Raw genomic sequence first — 14,312 nt, forward strand, 5'->3', positions numbered from 1 at the left:
GTTGATAATCATGAATTTTTTTGTTATTTATTGAATCAGGGAATAAATATTGACAAGGATATATAAAAAATAGGATATAATAGGTATAATGGATGAGATTACATGGGCTAATGTACTGAACAACACGAACGCGTCATCTTGGAATGTGATCCACAAAATTATCCAGATTAAGATCTTATATCAGCTTTATTTCTCCCCACTAAGATTTTCCCTGATTGGCGGTAGAGAAGATGCAATATGCCCAAAGTGTGGATGCGATTTCTTCATATGGTTTGGTTGTGTTCAAAGTTCAAAGTTATATAGAGGGGACGTTATCTATAACTATGGGTAAAAGAGTTTACAATTTACTATTGGGGGGGGGGGGGGGGGGGGGGGGGCCTCTCGGAGGATGGGGGTAAGATCTTATTGGTGAATAAACTAACCTCTATTGGGAAGATACTTATTTCGCGCAAATGGTTTAGTGATATGGCCCCGGCTTTTAGGGAATGGAAGGCCTTGGTGGAGAAGGTAAAGTTTTATGAGGAATGTATGGCAAAAAAGGGCTCACTCAAAGCTATGCGAAGATGCACTAAAATATGGTCATTTTGGAAATAAAGAAAAAGGTTGTTGTTTTTTTTGTTTGTTTGTTTTTCCCCCTCACTCCACTGCCGTATGGGGGTGGGAAAAAATAAATAAATAAATTCTAATACTTAACAACCGTTAACATTAAAACAATACGGGACACGATATCTATAACGTCATGTAACAATTTTATTAAATTAAGTGCCGACACACATAGAAAGGTTTACTGCCAGCAGACACGCCGCCGTGTGCTTCCTCCAATGAGAGTTTATCGGGTGTTCACCTGGAGAAATACAAGATTATTCTGGTATCAGCAACAATTCATGATCAACATCAAGTCAATGCTCAGTGATCGAGTAAAGCAAAGATGGGGAACCTTCAGCCCTTCAGCCATGATGGGAATTGTAGTTTAGCAATAGCTGGAGGGCCAAAGGTTCCCCATCCCTGGGCTAAAGCAACACTGTAGTAATCTTTATAAGACAGAAGGCTGAGGCCGGAGTACCACTTTAGGCTAGAAATAGCGATTACTAGCCACATGGCCAAAAACCACAGTCGCACACGACCCACACACAGCCTCAGCTTGGCACTGGGTTTCTTGAGACTGCCAGGCGGTGGCTGCAGCTACTTGTGTTCTAACACGTCCCCATACACAAAAGTTGACACCACAACCTGTGTAACTGTCAGATCACCATGGACTCCTAGGTTCATAGGGAGTAATTTATAGTGCCATGTTTTTTACTGCACTGTACAATAAGGGCCGATATTTAGGAGCAAACAAGGGCCGACCTGTCAGGTTAGGGCTCAGTTGGTCCTTGTTCCCCGTGTGCTGTCTGCTGGAGCGGAGGAGGGGAGGGAGGGAGCTTCAGGAGGGGCTGCCTGCGTGGCCCATAGGAGAGAGTGGTGGTCTGCTGCTGCTGCTTCCATTACACAGAGTGACGGCCAGCAGATCATCACTATTGTTTTTATTCAACATGCTGAAAGACAACGATCAGCAGTCATTGTGCATATCGGCTGATCGTTGTCTTTCAGCATGAGCTATTACACAAAATAATTATGGGCTCATAATCGTTCAGTGTAATAGAGTCCTAAGCCGTGCTCAGATGTCCCCAGGCCTCCCTGGAGCAGGTGCTTGGGCGTATGACCTGACCCGAGGGGCTGACAGTGCGCTGTAGGTGGTAGTACATCAGCAGGTTAACCGTGGATATTCTGTCAGTGGAGCGGGTGCTGTACAACCCAATTTTCTAAATGTAACCAAGAATGAACCTGAACTGGCCGGCCTCCTGCGTGATCGCTCCTTCTACATCTGTGCATGCACCACTAACAATGACGGCAAATGCAGGTGGCACAGGACATCACCGGCGCATGCACAGACCAGGAAAATGGTGCGGTCATTTAGGAGGGCGGCCATATTAATAAAGGAGTGGTGAAACATCCCAGAGTGCGGCATGAGGGCCTCCCCGCAACTACTCTGTCTCTTGGTTACAGATGGCCACTAATTTGTCTCTCTGCCGGACAACTATCCCCCGCAGAGCGCACTGACATGCTGAGAGCCGTGACTAGTCGCAGCCAATTGCCCGTCCCAATGACAAGTTGCCACCCCTCTCCCAACCTTGCGTGGCATAATTAAACTTTTTTTCTCTTTATGAAGCTTCTGCTGAGCCGTGGCCAGTAAATACTCCGCAAGCTGCACACTAGATCTGTACTCTGCTGCTGGGAACCATATCAGCACAATTGTTCGCACCGGTTCCCTTTAACCCTTTATTTGCTGTGTCAAGTTATAATCCACTGTGATGCATCAGTATACGGACTCGTAGTTACGGACGACTATAATACTGACCACATCATCGATCTTCAGGATACTACGAACAGTTTCTGTGGCCAGAGTCAGAGAGCTGATGGAGACCAAGAGCGGCTGAACAACCAGTTCCTCCAGAATATTAGATATTCCTCCCTAGAAAACACAAACCAGTTACTAACAATTCTGAAAAGAAAAGCCAATGTTTGAGGCAGGAAAAGCCGATTCCGAGTGACTGACCTTTCGCACATTAATCCCGGCAGTCTTCTCGCCCTGTGCGTGTCTATTTCTCAGCTCTGTTACGGTGGATATTGGGTTCAGTCCGGCATTCTCTGCCAGTGTGGATGGGATGATTTCCAAGGCATCTGCAAAAGCTCGGATACAGTAGGACTCCATGCCGCTGAGCGTTCGTGCGTATTCGTTCAGCCGCAGGGACAGCTCAATCTCAGGAGCGCCTCCTCCAGCAATCAGAGCCCTATATAGCCAGAACACAAAGGTCTTAATGCTCTAAGCTACCAAAACAGAGCACCACAGGGGGAATCAGAAGTTAGAAGAAAAAAAACAAAAAAAACAAAACACTAACCTGCTGATAGCTCCCTAGTGGGCACGGTGTGCTGAGGATGATAGTATGTCTGTTACCTTCATCCTCAGCCCCCTTCATAGGCAAAAAAAAAAAAAAAAAAAAGCCTCTTTCTGTACTCAAAAAGCTGTCTCCCAGCCTCCCCCCCTCCACACTTATCTGTGTATTATAAGGCAAAGTCATAGAAACAAAGTGAAGATGGGTTTGCCAAGTCCAACATAACCTATGGAGAGGGGAGGGGGGGGGGGGATGAGTGAGCAGGGAGAGAGAAGCAGCTCCTGCAGTTTGGAGACTGTCTAGGCACATAAAACGCTGGATTCACAGGTCAGAAAGGTCAGTACTTATCAGGGATCTTGGTGAGAGAAGATTGCAGGACGAAGTGCTCAGCAGGGCTGTCTTTTCTCCTCTCTGTGCTCACTCATCTCCCACAGCCCCTCCCCCCTCCATAGACCATAATGAACACAAAAATCCTGCTTCTTCTCAAAGAAGGGGGGGGGGGGGGGAGGTAGGAAAACAGCTTTTTGAGTACAGAAAAAAACACTTTTGCTTAATGAAACCTATTATAGAGTTTCTTAAAAAATATCACTTGAACTATTCATATTTATTGATTTCTGACAGCTACACTTTAAAAATACACACTGCAATTCAGTGTGAACTACAGCACGTATTCTTACTTAAAACAGACTGCATGTATACGGATGTGTAATATGCACTTAATACATACTAAAACCTAAAGAATTATATACACCACCACAAATTCTACACAACCCCGTACCTTTTCTTCACTAAGCAGCGAATTACACAGAGTGCATCATGGATGGAGCGCTCGGCCTCCTCAATCACAAGCTTATTAGACCCCCGGACGACAATAGTAACCGTTTTGCCGGGATTGGCGCACCCACTTATCTACAAGAGCAACAAAACCATTAATAACCCTGCCGCACTTTAAAAGTCAGAAATGAAGATAAAGCTGTAACACTCACCTTCACAAGCTTCCCGGAGCCATTCAGACTAACTTCTTCAGCGAGCTCAGCTGTGGCCAACATGTCTGCTGTAAACTGGTCAATGTGCGCCACCGGCTTGGTTCCAATGGTCTGTAAATAGGGTTAGTCCTAATGGTTATTTTTACACCCAAAATAAAACATCCAGATGCCGAGAGTCACTACAGAGGACACTGACCTTACAGATGAACTCAATGTCTTCTCGCTCTATGTCCTTAACCACCATGATTTTCATTTTATTCAGGAAGTGTAGAGCAAGGTCACTAAGAGCATCCCTGAATATAGGAGAGAAGGGATATGGATTAGGTTATATGCCTGTAGTCCAGAATACACATGGATGGAAGGCTCCCAAATCGCACATTAAATACTTAAAATGAATCTGTGACCCCTAGAAGGTTTACTGAGCCGACAACACTGTTTTCACACCATTCACAGCCCCAGAACACACAGATTCAGGCAACAAAAGGTATGTGGTAAATACTGTCAATGATATCTATCAAGCAGTGCCACCAGCTTTGTAAGCGTTCAGTGGGGGGTTACAGATTTGCATTAGAGGGGTACTCCGGAAGAAAAATATATTGTTTTTGAAACAAAGAAAATTATACAAATTTGTAATTTACTTCTATTTAAAATCTCAAGTCTTCCAGTACTTATCAGCTGCTGTATGTCCTGCAGGAAGACAGTGCTCTCTGCTGCCACCTCTGTCCATGTCAGGAACTGTCCACAGCAGGAGAGGTTTTCTATGGGGATTTGCTGCTGCTCTGGACAGTTCCTGACATGGACAGAGGTGGCAGCAGAGAGCACTGTGTCAGACTGGAGAGAACACACCACTTCCTGCAGGACATACAGCAGCTGATAAGTACTGGAAGACAGGAGAGTTTTAAATAAAAGTAAAACACAAATCAGTATGACCTTGAAATCTGATTGATTAAAATAAATGTTTTCTTCAGAGTATTCCTTTAAAAGGGTTATCCAGGATTAAGAAAAAAAAAACACTCCTACTTACTTGCTAACACAGCGCCACTCCTATCCTCAGGTTGTGTGTGGTATTTCAATTCAGCTCCATTTACTTCAATGTAACGAAGCTTCAAAAATAAACATCCAACCAGAGTGGTGCGTTTCTGAAAAAGTATCAGTGGTTTTTCTAAGCCTGGATAACCCCTTTAAGAGAATGTTGTCGGTGCAGAACCTAGCATGATCTCCTGCTTTAAAGGGGTTATCCAGCGTTAGAAAAACATGGCCACTTTCTTCCAGACACAGCACCGCTCTTGTGTCCAGGTCAGGTGCTGTTTGCAATTAAGCTCCATTGCCTTCAATGGAAGTAGTGAGTTGCAAAACCAGCACCCAACCTGGAGACCAGAGTGGTGCTGTCTCTGGAAGAAAGTGGCTATGTTTTTCTAATATTAGATAACCCCTTTAATCAAAGAAATAATGCCTAAACCATATACTCTTAAAGCCCACCATGCCATTTCAGCACAGCATCCCCCTTTAGTCTCAGGATTGGCAGAGGACCCAGGTATCAGACCCCCGAGAGCCATAAAATGACAATTCCTCCTAGTGGTGTGCCATCAGTTTATGGGATTAGAGTTCCCCTTTATCTCCATAGTGGTGTGGTCACCCCATTTGTTTCTCAGTTTGGTTCTAACACAATAGAGTTGTAATGTTACGTTACCTTAAAATAGACTTCTGGATAAGCAGCACATTGCAGCCGGCCTTCTTGATTTGTTTCACAAGGTTGAGAATGTAGCTTCTTTCTTCTCTTAAAACTCTGTCCATCTGTGCATAATCTGACACCACAATCTGGTTATCCATCTGGAAGAAGATACACATCACATCTTGTTTAGTACATAGATATCAGCCTCATGAGATAATACACCTCGGCATAAGACTTGTGGAAGGAGAAGACTGCCGAAAGTAAGACACCCTGGGACTATGCTTGCTATGCTGATACTAGGCCATAGGTGTCACACTCAGGCCTCCAGCTGTTACAAGACTACAATTCCCATCATGCCTCAACAACCAGCTTGGCTTTCCAGGCATGATGGGAGTTTGACACCCATAGGTGTAGGGGATTCATGTGTACACACACACAGCCATTGGCCTAGAAGACACGAATCCATACAATCTCTTGATACTCACATCTGTTTTTGGAGCAGATAAGCAGAACTGAATGAGACCGATCTTTGCTTTTTCCACCCTGGTCACTCCAGTGTTTGCCACTTTCTGTGTCAGGACGAGACCTTCAATCATTTCACAGTCATCAATGGTTCCACTGGAGAGAAGAGAAGACTGTATGTTACTCCATGACACCCACATCTATTCAGCTGCCAGCACTTTCCACACGGACACATCACTTAGTCCCTTACAAGCTGACAGAGAACCTCAACTTCCACTCAAAGTCACTTCACTGAGCGTAAAAAAGCAATATCATCACACTGTTACAACAGAGAAATTCTCACCCGAGTTTCTTGACTATTTTGATGTCACGAAGATCGACACTGTTTGCAGTCAAAGGATCAATCACTTTCATTACGGCGTCTACACTCATTGGTGCGAGCAAGCTGGAATACTGGGAGACCACCTGGAAGAAACAACACGACATGTAGCTGAGGGTCTCTTCATGTATGAAAAGTAGAGGTGAGCGCAACTTGTCCATGTCCGACCCTGGAAGTCTCTGCACCTGAATACTGGCGGCTGAGGTATCCGGATGTAGCCTATGGCTGTATCCACAATGCTCCCTAGGACAGTATCCAACCTCTCCAGCCACCGGTAATCAAATGCCAAGACTTGCAGGGTCAGACGGACCGCCACACGCTGGAGTTGCGCTCGTCTCCCAGACAATACTTAACAGCTGTGATCACTTCTGGGTCGGATCTGACCGGGTCTGGTGATTCATCAACTTATTACCAACTAACACTGCTCCTAGTTCTGTTACATGACTGAAATCCTACCATGTGATACAGGCTCCTCCCTCCCACTGCCCATGATAGTGTCTACACTACTCCTTCATGCCCAGTTTTGTAGGCTTGTAAATGTTTTTATTTTAAACATTTTTTTAAAGAATTTTTGGTAACATTTTCTCTAAATTTCCATATTTCTCTCTACATTATAAAATAATCCTGATATCTTGCAGTTTTCATTCTCTCCACTTGGAGTAAAACTTAGCTAAGACTTCCTGTTGTGTCGGTGATGATAAGAGGAGGCTGCTGTAAAGTGATCTGTACAGCATTGCAGCATCATGTGACACCAGTAGATAAAGGAGACAATAACAGCTCCCTGTGAAATGACCTCTACACAGGTCACAGAGCATGCTCAGTAATGTCACATTCATCTCAAAAGGGACAGTGTTTATTGTCGTCTATGTCCATGAGTCTTGCTGTAAAGCAGGTCACTAAATGCTGTTAAAAACAGTCCAGACAATATGGCCGCCCCCATAACAATGTACAAAAAGTGAAATAAAAAAAAATTGTAGGAACCATATCTGAGGTCACCTTAACGTGGTGAGATGGTACATCCTATTTAATCAAATGATTTGCAAAGAACCTCATTTTATAAAAAAAAAATAAAAAAATCTTAAGGGCAGTTTTTATTGCTGTTCCACTTATGTTTTTGTCTGTATATTAGCCACAGCAGCGTGCAACCTGCACTGTGTGAACAGTGGTATCTGTGTGCTGCCCAATGTTTGTGGCTTCACTACTTTCAATCACAGCTGGCTGAGAAGTTTTCATAACACACTGGATTAACATGTCAATTGTTTTTAAGGGATTGTCCAGGACTGGAACAACATGTCTGCCTTCCAGAAACAGCGCCCCTCTAGCTTCCAGGGTGTGTGTGGTTTTGTAATTTAGCTCCATTCACTTCAATGGAACCAAACTTCAAAACCCCCACCCCACCTGAAGACAAGAGAGGTGCTTTTTCTTGAAGCAGCCATATTTTTCTGATCCTGGACAACCCTTTTAGGTTTATAGATTACTCTTCATTTTATTTGAGGCCATGTCTCAGCAGCAGCAGCCGCCCTAAAGCAACAAAAAGGATGAAGAAAAGGGTTGTGTATACGCAGCAGTTTTGATATACATGGCAGGGTGGTGGGCAGTGTATATGCAGCAGGTTGAGGCAGCATATATGTAGCAGGGTTAGTATACACAGCAGGGTTGTGAACTATACACGGCAAGGTTGTGGGCAGTGTATAGGCAGCATGGTTGATATACATGGTAGGGTTGGGGGCAGTGTATATGTGGCAGGGCCATGGACAGTGTATAAGCAGCAGGGTCGGTATACATGGCAAGGTTATGGGCAGTGTATAGGCAGCAGGGTCAATATACACAGCAGGGTTGTGTGCAGTGTATAGGCTGCAGGGTCAGTATACACAGCACGTTTGTGGGCAGTGTATAGGCAGCAGGGTCAGTATACACAGCACGTTTGTGGGCAGTGTATACACGGCAGGGTTGTGGCCCTGATGTGGAGTTACATGGTTAGGCAGGTGTAACATTATATACATGATATATACCTTAGAGTTCAGGGACGTTGTTGCGCTGTTCAGCAATGTCTCTCGGTCACTTAACTCCACAGGTTGAGCCATACTGCTCAGGACTTCCACCCCTTTATCTACAGCCAGCTGGAATGACTCAGAAATAGTGGTGGGATGTATACCTGCATGGGACAACGGTAGGAATATATGATCACCAGGTTACACAGCTCATACCCAAAGATATATTTACCTACCCATGTAGACGGGGACAGACTGTAGAGATGAGCAAACTTACGGAATGCTCACCAGTGACTGGGGAAGATGGATGCCGCCCTAGGACTGCCTGCAAAACATAGATACAGCCTAAGACTCTAGGACCGCATCCATCTTCTGCTGTAACTTAGAAGTGTGTTTATGTTGAGAGGACACTCCCTGCATTGGTGAGCTGGCTATCCTATTATATCACTGACATTCGGAAACTGCCTTACATCAAGAGTCAAAAACGTTATAGCCACTTAATACTTGGGATTTTCACAGCACATAAAGCTGAACTCATTGCCTTGGTGGTTGCCAGGGGTCACTGAATGGAGAGTTTGGGGGATATAGAAGACCCCCTCCGAGGATAATCTCTGTTCATATTATCAGATGTCAGAAAGATGGGTCCCATATAGAAGCCCCCCTGTGAGCAGTGCTGGCTATGTGGGACATGTAGTACTATGAGGGCTGGGTAATAATGCTGATAACTGTACCTTTCTGCAGGAGCTTAGCGCAGGCATCTAGGAGGGCACCGGCAATGACCACCACAGAGGTTGTGCCATCTCCAGCTTCAATATCCTGAGCCTTGGATAATTCAACCAACTGGAAAAGAAGACATGAAAAATGTAATGAACACAAATTGTTCTAGTTCACAGTCTGAGTCATTACAGCCGTCCCGGACCCAGAAGACCAGATCAATTTGCCGGTCATCTGAGTGTAAGGGCCGACTAGATGGACCAAGTGGGTATTTTCTGCTGACAATCTTCTATATTTCTATGTAACACATTATAGGAGCCTTCTCCTCTGAGACCACCCCTGGATCAGAGAGCAGAGCTTAGGGCTGTATGACACGGCCCAATCACTCATGTAAATAAGTGCTGATCTGCTAGCAGAGCGCCCACTTACTGAGACTATTACATGGCTCATTAGCGGCAGTCCCTTCTCAGGCAGTTTATCATCTTATGTTTAACAGTCATCAGTCTGCGGCCGATAATTTGTAGGCAGGAATAGGCAACAATCACAGCCGATGATGGTTTTATCAGCTGATCATTGTCTTTATTGCACGGAGCGATAGCCTGCTGAATCGGACTGATGTGGCAGATTGTCACTCTGTGTATTAGGGCATTTATTTAGGTGCCATTATATTAAAGTAATACCACTCTAAGGGTATGTGCACACTGCTTAAAAACAGATGGAAACTCCGTCGCTTAATCCGCCACTCGCGGACAGTGTCGGGTATCAGCTGCAGATTACACGTCGGAGTTTCCGTTTGTTTTAAGCAATGTGCACATAAAGCGATGTATAAGACACTCATTTCTCTCCGGAGTACCCCTGTAATCCTGGCTCACCATCTTGGCTGCTGGGTGCAGGACTTGCATCTGCTTCAGGATGGTGGCTCCATCATTTGTAATGGTCACATCTCCTTTACCATCTTGAATCTGTAAGAAGGGAAAACATCAGGGTAACTGTGTCACACGTACCAGGCTGGACTACACCGGACACACGACCTGTCAGCTTACCATCTTGTCCATTCCCTTTGGTCCAAGGCTCGTTCTGACGGCATCGGCAACAGCTGCAAGAAAAGGAGTCAGATATGAGTGCTGCTCATCCCATAGGGCACAAATCCACAGGGGGCCTGATACAGCGGGCGTATGTGTCTATACAGGGGGCTTATATATATGGCTATACAGATCCCACCCCAGTACCAGAGCATCCCCAGAGCACAGGCATGATTGTGTCCTAGCATCTGTCCTGGAACCTTCCAGACACCATCTATTACCCTGTCACTTACCCCAATTGTATTAGGACATGTAGCTTCCTGTAATTTATAATCTCTCGGCCATGAAGTATATGTACACTGTTCCGCTAACACTCAGCAGCCATCAGAAAAGCGTGCCATGTGTCACATCTAGTGTTGGGCGAAACTGTCAACATGTCTAATATGAATCTGAACTCTGCATCTGATTCTGATTCCCTCCAGCAGAAGTTAGATGCCGCCCAAGGGAGTCCAGGAAAACATGGATACAGCCATAGACCATAGGACGTATCCACCAGGGCTCCCTAATGCTGCATCCAAATTCTTTAAGTGACTGTACCACCAGGCCCAGGCTGAAGCACTGGAGGCGGCCGACCCCCCCTTAGTGGGAGGAAACCCCCTCCCCTCTATGATAGGGTTCCATTGATTCTAATGGAGTCACGTCATGGAGGGGCTGGAGACTCTTCCCACTAAGGGGGGGGCCGGCCGCCTCCAGTGCTTCTGCCTGGGCCTGGTGGTACAGTCACTTTAAGCCACTGGTAACCAAATGCAGAGTGTACTCTGGTTACACCCATCTATATACCAGCACAGGCTGATCACACAGCTAATAATGCGTATATATAATGTATACTAATGCTATATACCAGCACAGGCTGATCAGAGAGCTAATAATGTGTGTATATATATATATATATATATATATATATATATATATATATATATATATATATATAATGTATACTAATGCTATATACCAACACAGGCTGATCACACAGCTAATAACCTGTATATATAATGCATACTAATGCTATATACCAGCACAGGCTGATCACACAGCTAATAATGCGTATATATAATGTATACTAATGCTATATACCAGCACAGGCTGATCACACAGCTAATAATGCGTATACATAAATGATACTAATGCTAAATAACAGGCCAGCCATGCTGACTACAGCTCCGCTACACAGGGAGGAGCCCAGAGGATACATGTGTGACACCAGACAACTAAATTAGGGAACAGCACATCAGCCAGGTGGGGTGGGGGGTCCCCCTCAGTATATCAGCCAGGTGGGGTGGGGGGTCCCCCTCAGTATATCAGCCAGGTGGGGTGGGGGGTCCCCCTCAGTATATCAGCCAGGTGGGGTGGGGGGTCCCCCTCAGTATATCAGCCAGGTGGGGTGGGGGGTCCCCCTCAGTATATCAGCCAGGTGGGGTGGGGGGTCCCCCTCAGTATATCAGCCAGGTGGGGTGGGGTGTCCCCCTCAGTATATCAGCCAGGTGGGGTGGGGTGTCCCCCTCAGTATATCAGCCAGGTGGGGTGGGGTGTCCCCCTCAGTATATCAGCCAGGTGGGGTGGGGTGTCCCCCTCAGTATATCAGCCAGGTGGGGTGGGGTGTCCCCCTCAGTATATCAGCCAGGTGGGGTAGGGGGTCCCCCTCAGTATATCAGGTGGGGTGGGGGGTCCCCCTCAGTATACCAGGTGAGGGGTGGGGGTCCCCCTCAGTATACCAGGTGAGGGGTGGGGGTCCCCCTCAGTATATCAGCCAGGTGGGGTGGGGTGTCCCCATCAGTATATCAGCCCGGTGGGGTGGGGGGTCCCCATCAGTATACCAGGTGGGGTGGGGGTCCCCCTCAGCATACCAGGTGGGGTGGGGGTCCCCCTCAGTATACCAGGTGGGGTGGGGGTCCCCCTCAGTATATCAGCCAGGTGGGGTGGGGGGTCCCCCTCAGTATATCAGCCAGGTGGGGTGGGGGGTCCCCCTCAGTATATCAGCCAGGTGGGGTGGGGGGTCCCCCTCAGTATATCAGCCAGGTGGGGTGGGGGGTCCCCCTCAGTATATCAGCCAGGTGGGGTGGGGGGTCCCCCTCAGTATATCAGCCAGGTGGGGTGGGGGGTCCCCCTCAGTATATCAGCCAGGTGGGGTGGGGGGTCCCCCTCAGTATATCAGCCAGGTGGGGTGGGGGGTCCCCCTCAGTATATCAGCCAGGTGGGGTGGGGGGTCCCCCTCAGTATATCAGCCAGGTGGGGTGGGGGTCCCCCTCAGTATATCAGCCTGCCCCCTCCCCAGGACCCACCACACCTAATGTCATAGAGACCACAGAGAAGCATGCAGCAGCCACAGCGTCCCTATGTACCTGACACTACATTTCCCAGCGTCCCCTGCCTGCTGTGTGACTGACAGGAGGTGGCCGGGAATTCTGGGAGTTGTAGTCCTAACATAGCTGTGGAGTCACGCCGTTATATAGCGGCCTGTCCCGGGCACCGGGGCGCCCTCCTCACCTTTCCCCGCTGAGATGTTGCTGAAGCGGATCTGAGACGGCTTGTCCCGGTCCTGGTAAGCTCCTTTCTTCTTGCCGGCGCCTCCATTGCCGCCTCCTGATGCCGCGGCCATGACTTTGGGAGCGGAATTATCCGGCATAACGGCAGATGCGGGGAGCTGGTCCCGGGCGGGTGTGCTGCACGGAGAGGGACGGGCCGGAGCGGGTCACTGGGTGGAGGATGACTACGGATTCCGCGCTCACCCCGGTGTCTGAAGCTTCCAGAACAAAACGCCGGTTGCAGGCGGGGCCAGGGGCGTAAGGGAGGCGTGACAGCGTGATGACGTCAGAGGGCGCCCTGTAACGCGCGTAAAACGAAACCTGCCACCATCCAGCAGCTGGTGCAAAACTACAACTCCCAGCATGCCCGGCCAGCTGACAGTATTAGTGATAGGCGGTTGGGACCTGTAGTTCTACAGGTGCTGGGATATGTTTCCTCTATTCAACCCTATGACAAACAGCACACATATATACATACATACACATAGCACACATACATACATACATACATACACATAGCACACATACATACATACACATAGCACACATACATACATACATACATACATACACATAGCACACATACATACATACACATAGCACACATACATACATACATACACATAGCACACATACATACATACATACACATAGCACACATACATACATACATACATACATACACATAGCACACATACATACATACACACACATAGCACACATACATACATACATACACATAGCACACATACATACATACACATACATACATACACATAGCACACATACATACATTCATACACACATACACATAGCACACATACATACATACACATAGCACACATACATACATACACATAGCATACATACACATAGTACACATACATACACACATAGCACACATGCATACATACATACATACATACACATAGCACACACACATACATACATACACATAGCACACATACATACATACACACAGCACACATACATACACATAGCACACATACATACATACATACATACATACACATAGCACACATACATACATACATACATGCATACACATACATACACACATAGCAGACATACATACATACACATAGCACACATATATACACATACATAGCACACATACATACACATACATACATACACATAGCACACATACATACACATCCATACATACATACACATACATACACACATAGCAGACATACATACATACACATAGCACACATATATACACATACATAGCACACATACATACACATACATACATACACACAGCACACATACATACACATAGCACACATACATACATACACACAGCACACATACATACACACACACAGGAGTCTGACTCTGAAGCCACACCAACACTGTTCCATGATTTACAGGAGTCTGACTCTAACCACGCCCACACTGTCCTATAAGTGACAGGAGTCTGACTAGCCACGCCCACAATGTCCTATGAGTGACAGGAGTCTGACTAGCCACGCCCACACTGTCCTATGAGTGACAGGAGTCTGACTAGCCACGCCCACACTGTCCTATGAGTGACAGGAGTC

General features: G+C 46.6%; 1 protein-coding gene across 1 annotated transcript; it reads right to left on the minus strand.

The window, feature by feature from the left end:
• Window positions 1-730: 730 nt before the first annotated feature.
• On the minus strand, window positions 731-13,024 carry CCT4 (chaperonin containing TCP1 subunit 4). Its single transcript, XM_069954721.1, has 14 exons — window positions 12,704-13,024; window positions 10,181-10,233; window positions 10,010-10,099; window positions 9,155-9,263; window positions 8,445-8,587; window positions 6,397-6,518; window positions 6,077-6,209; window positions 5,610-5,749; window positions 4,116-4,212; window positions 3,920-4,030; window positions 3,712-3,842; window positions 2,597-2,831; window positions 2,399-2,512; window positions 731-844 (listed from the first exon to the last, which is right to left on the minus strand). The coding sequence occupies exons 1-14, from the start codon at window positions 12,840-12,842 to the stop codon at window positions 830-832; spliced, it is 1,632 nt and encodes a 543-aa protein (XP_069810822.1). The 5' UTR covers window positions 12,843-13,024; the 3' UTR covers window positions 731-829.
• Between the last annotated feature and the right edge of the window lie 1,288 nt (window positions 13,025-14,312).

Source organism: Dendropsophus ebraccatus, chromosome 15 (assembly GCF_027789765.1).
Source record: "Dendropsophus ebraccatus isolate aDenEbr1 chromosome 15, aDenEbr1.pat, whole genome shotgun sequence".
Lineage (NCBI taxonomy): Eukaryota > Metazoa > Chordata > Amphibia > Anura > Hylidae > Dendropsophus > Dendropsophus ebraccatus.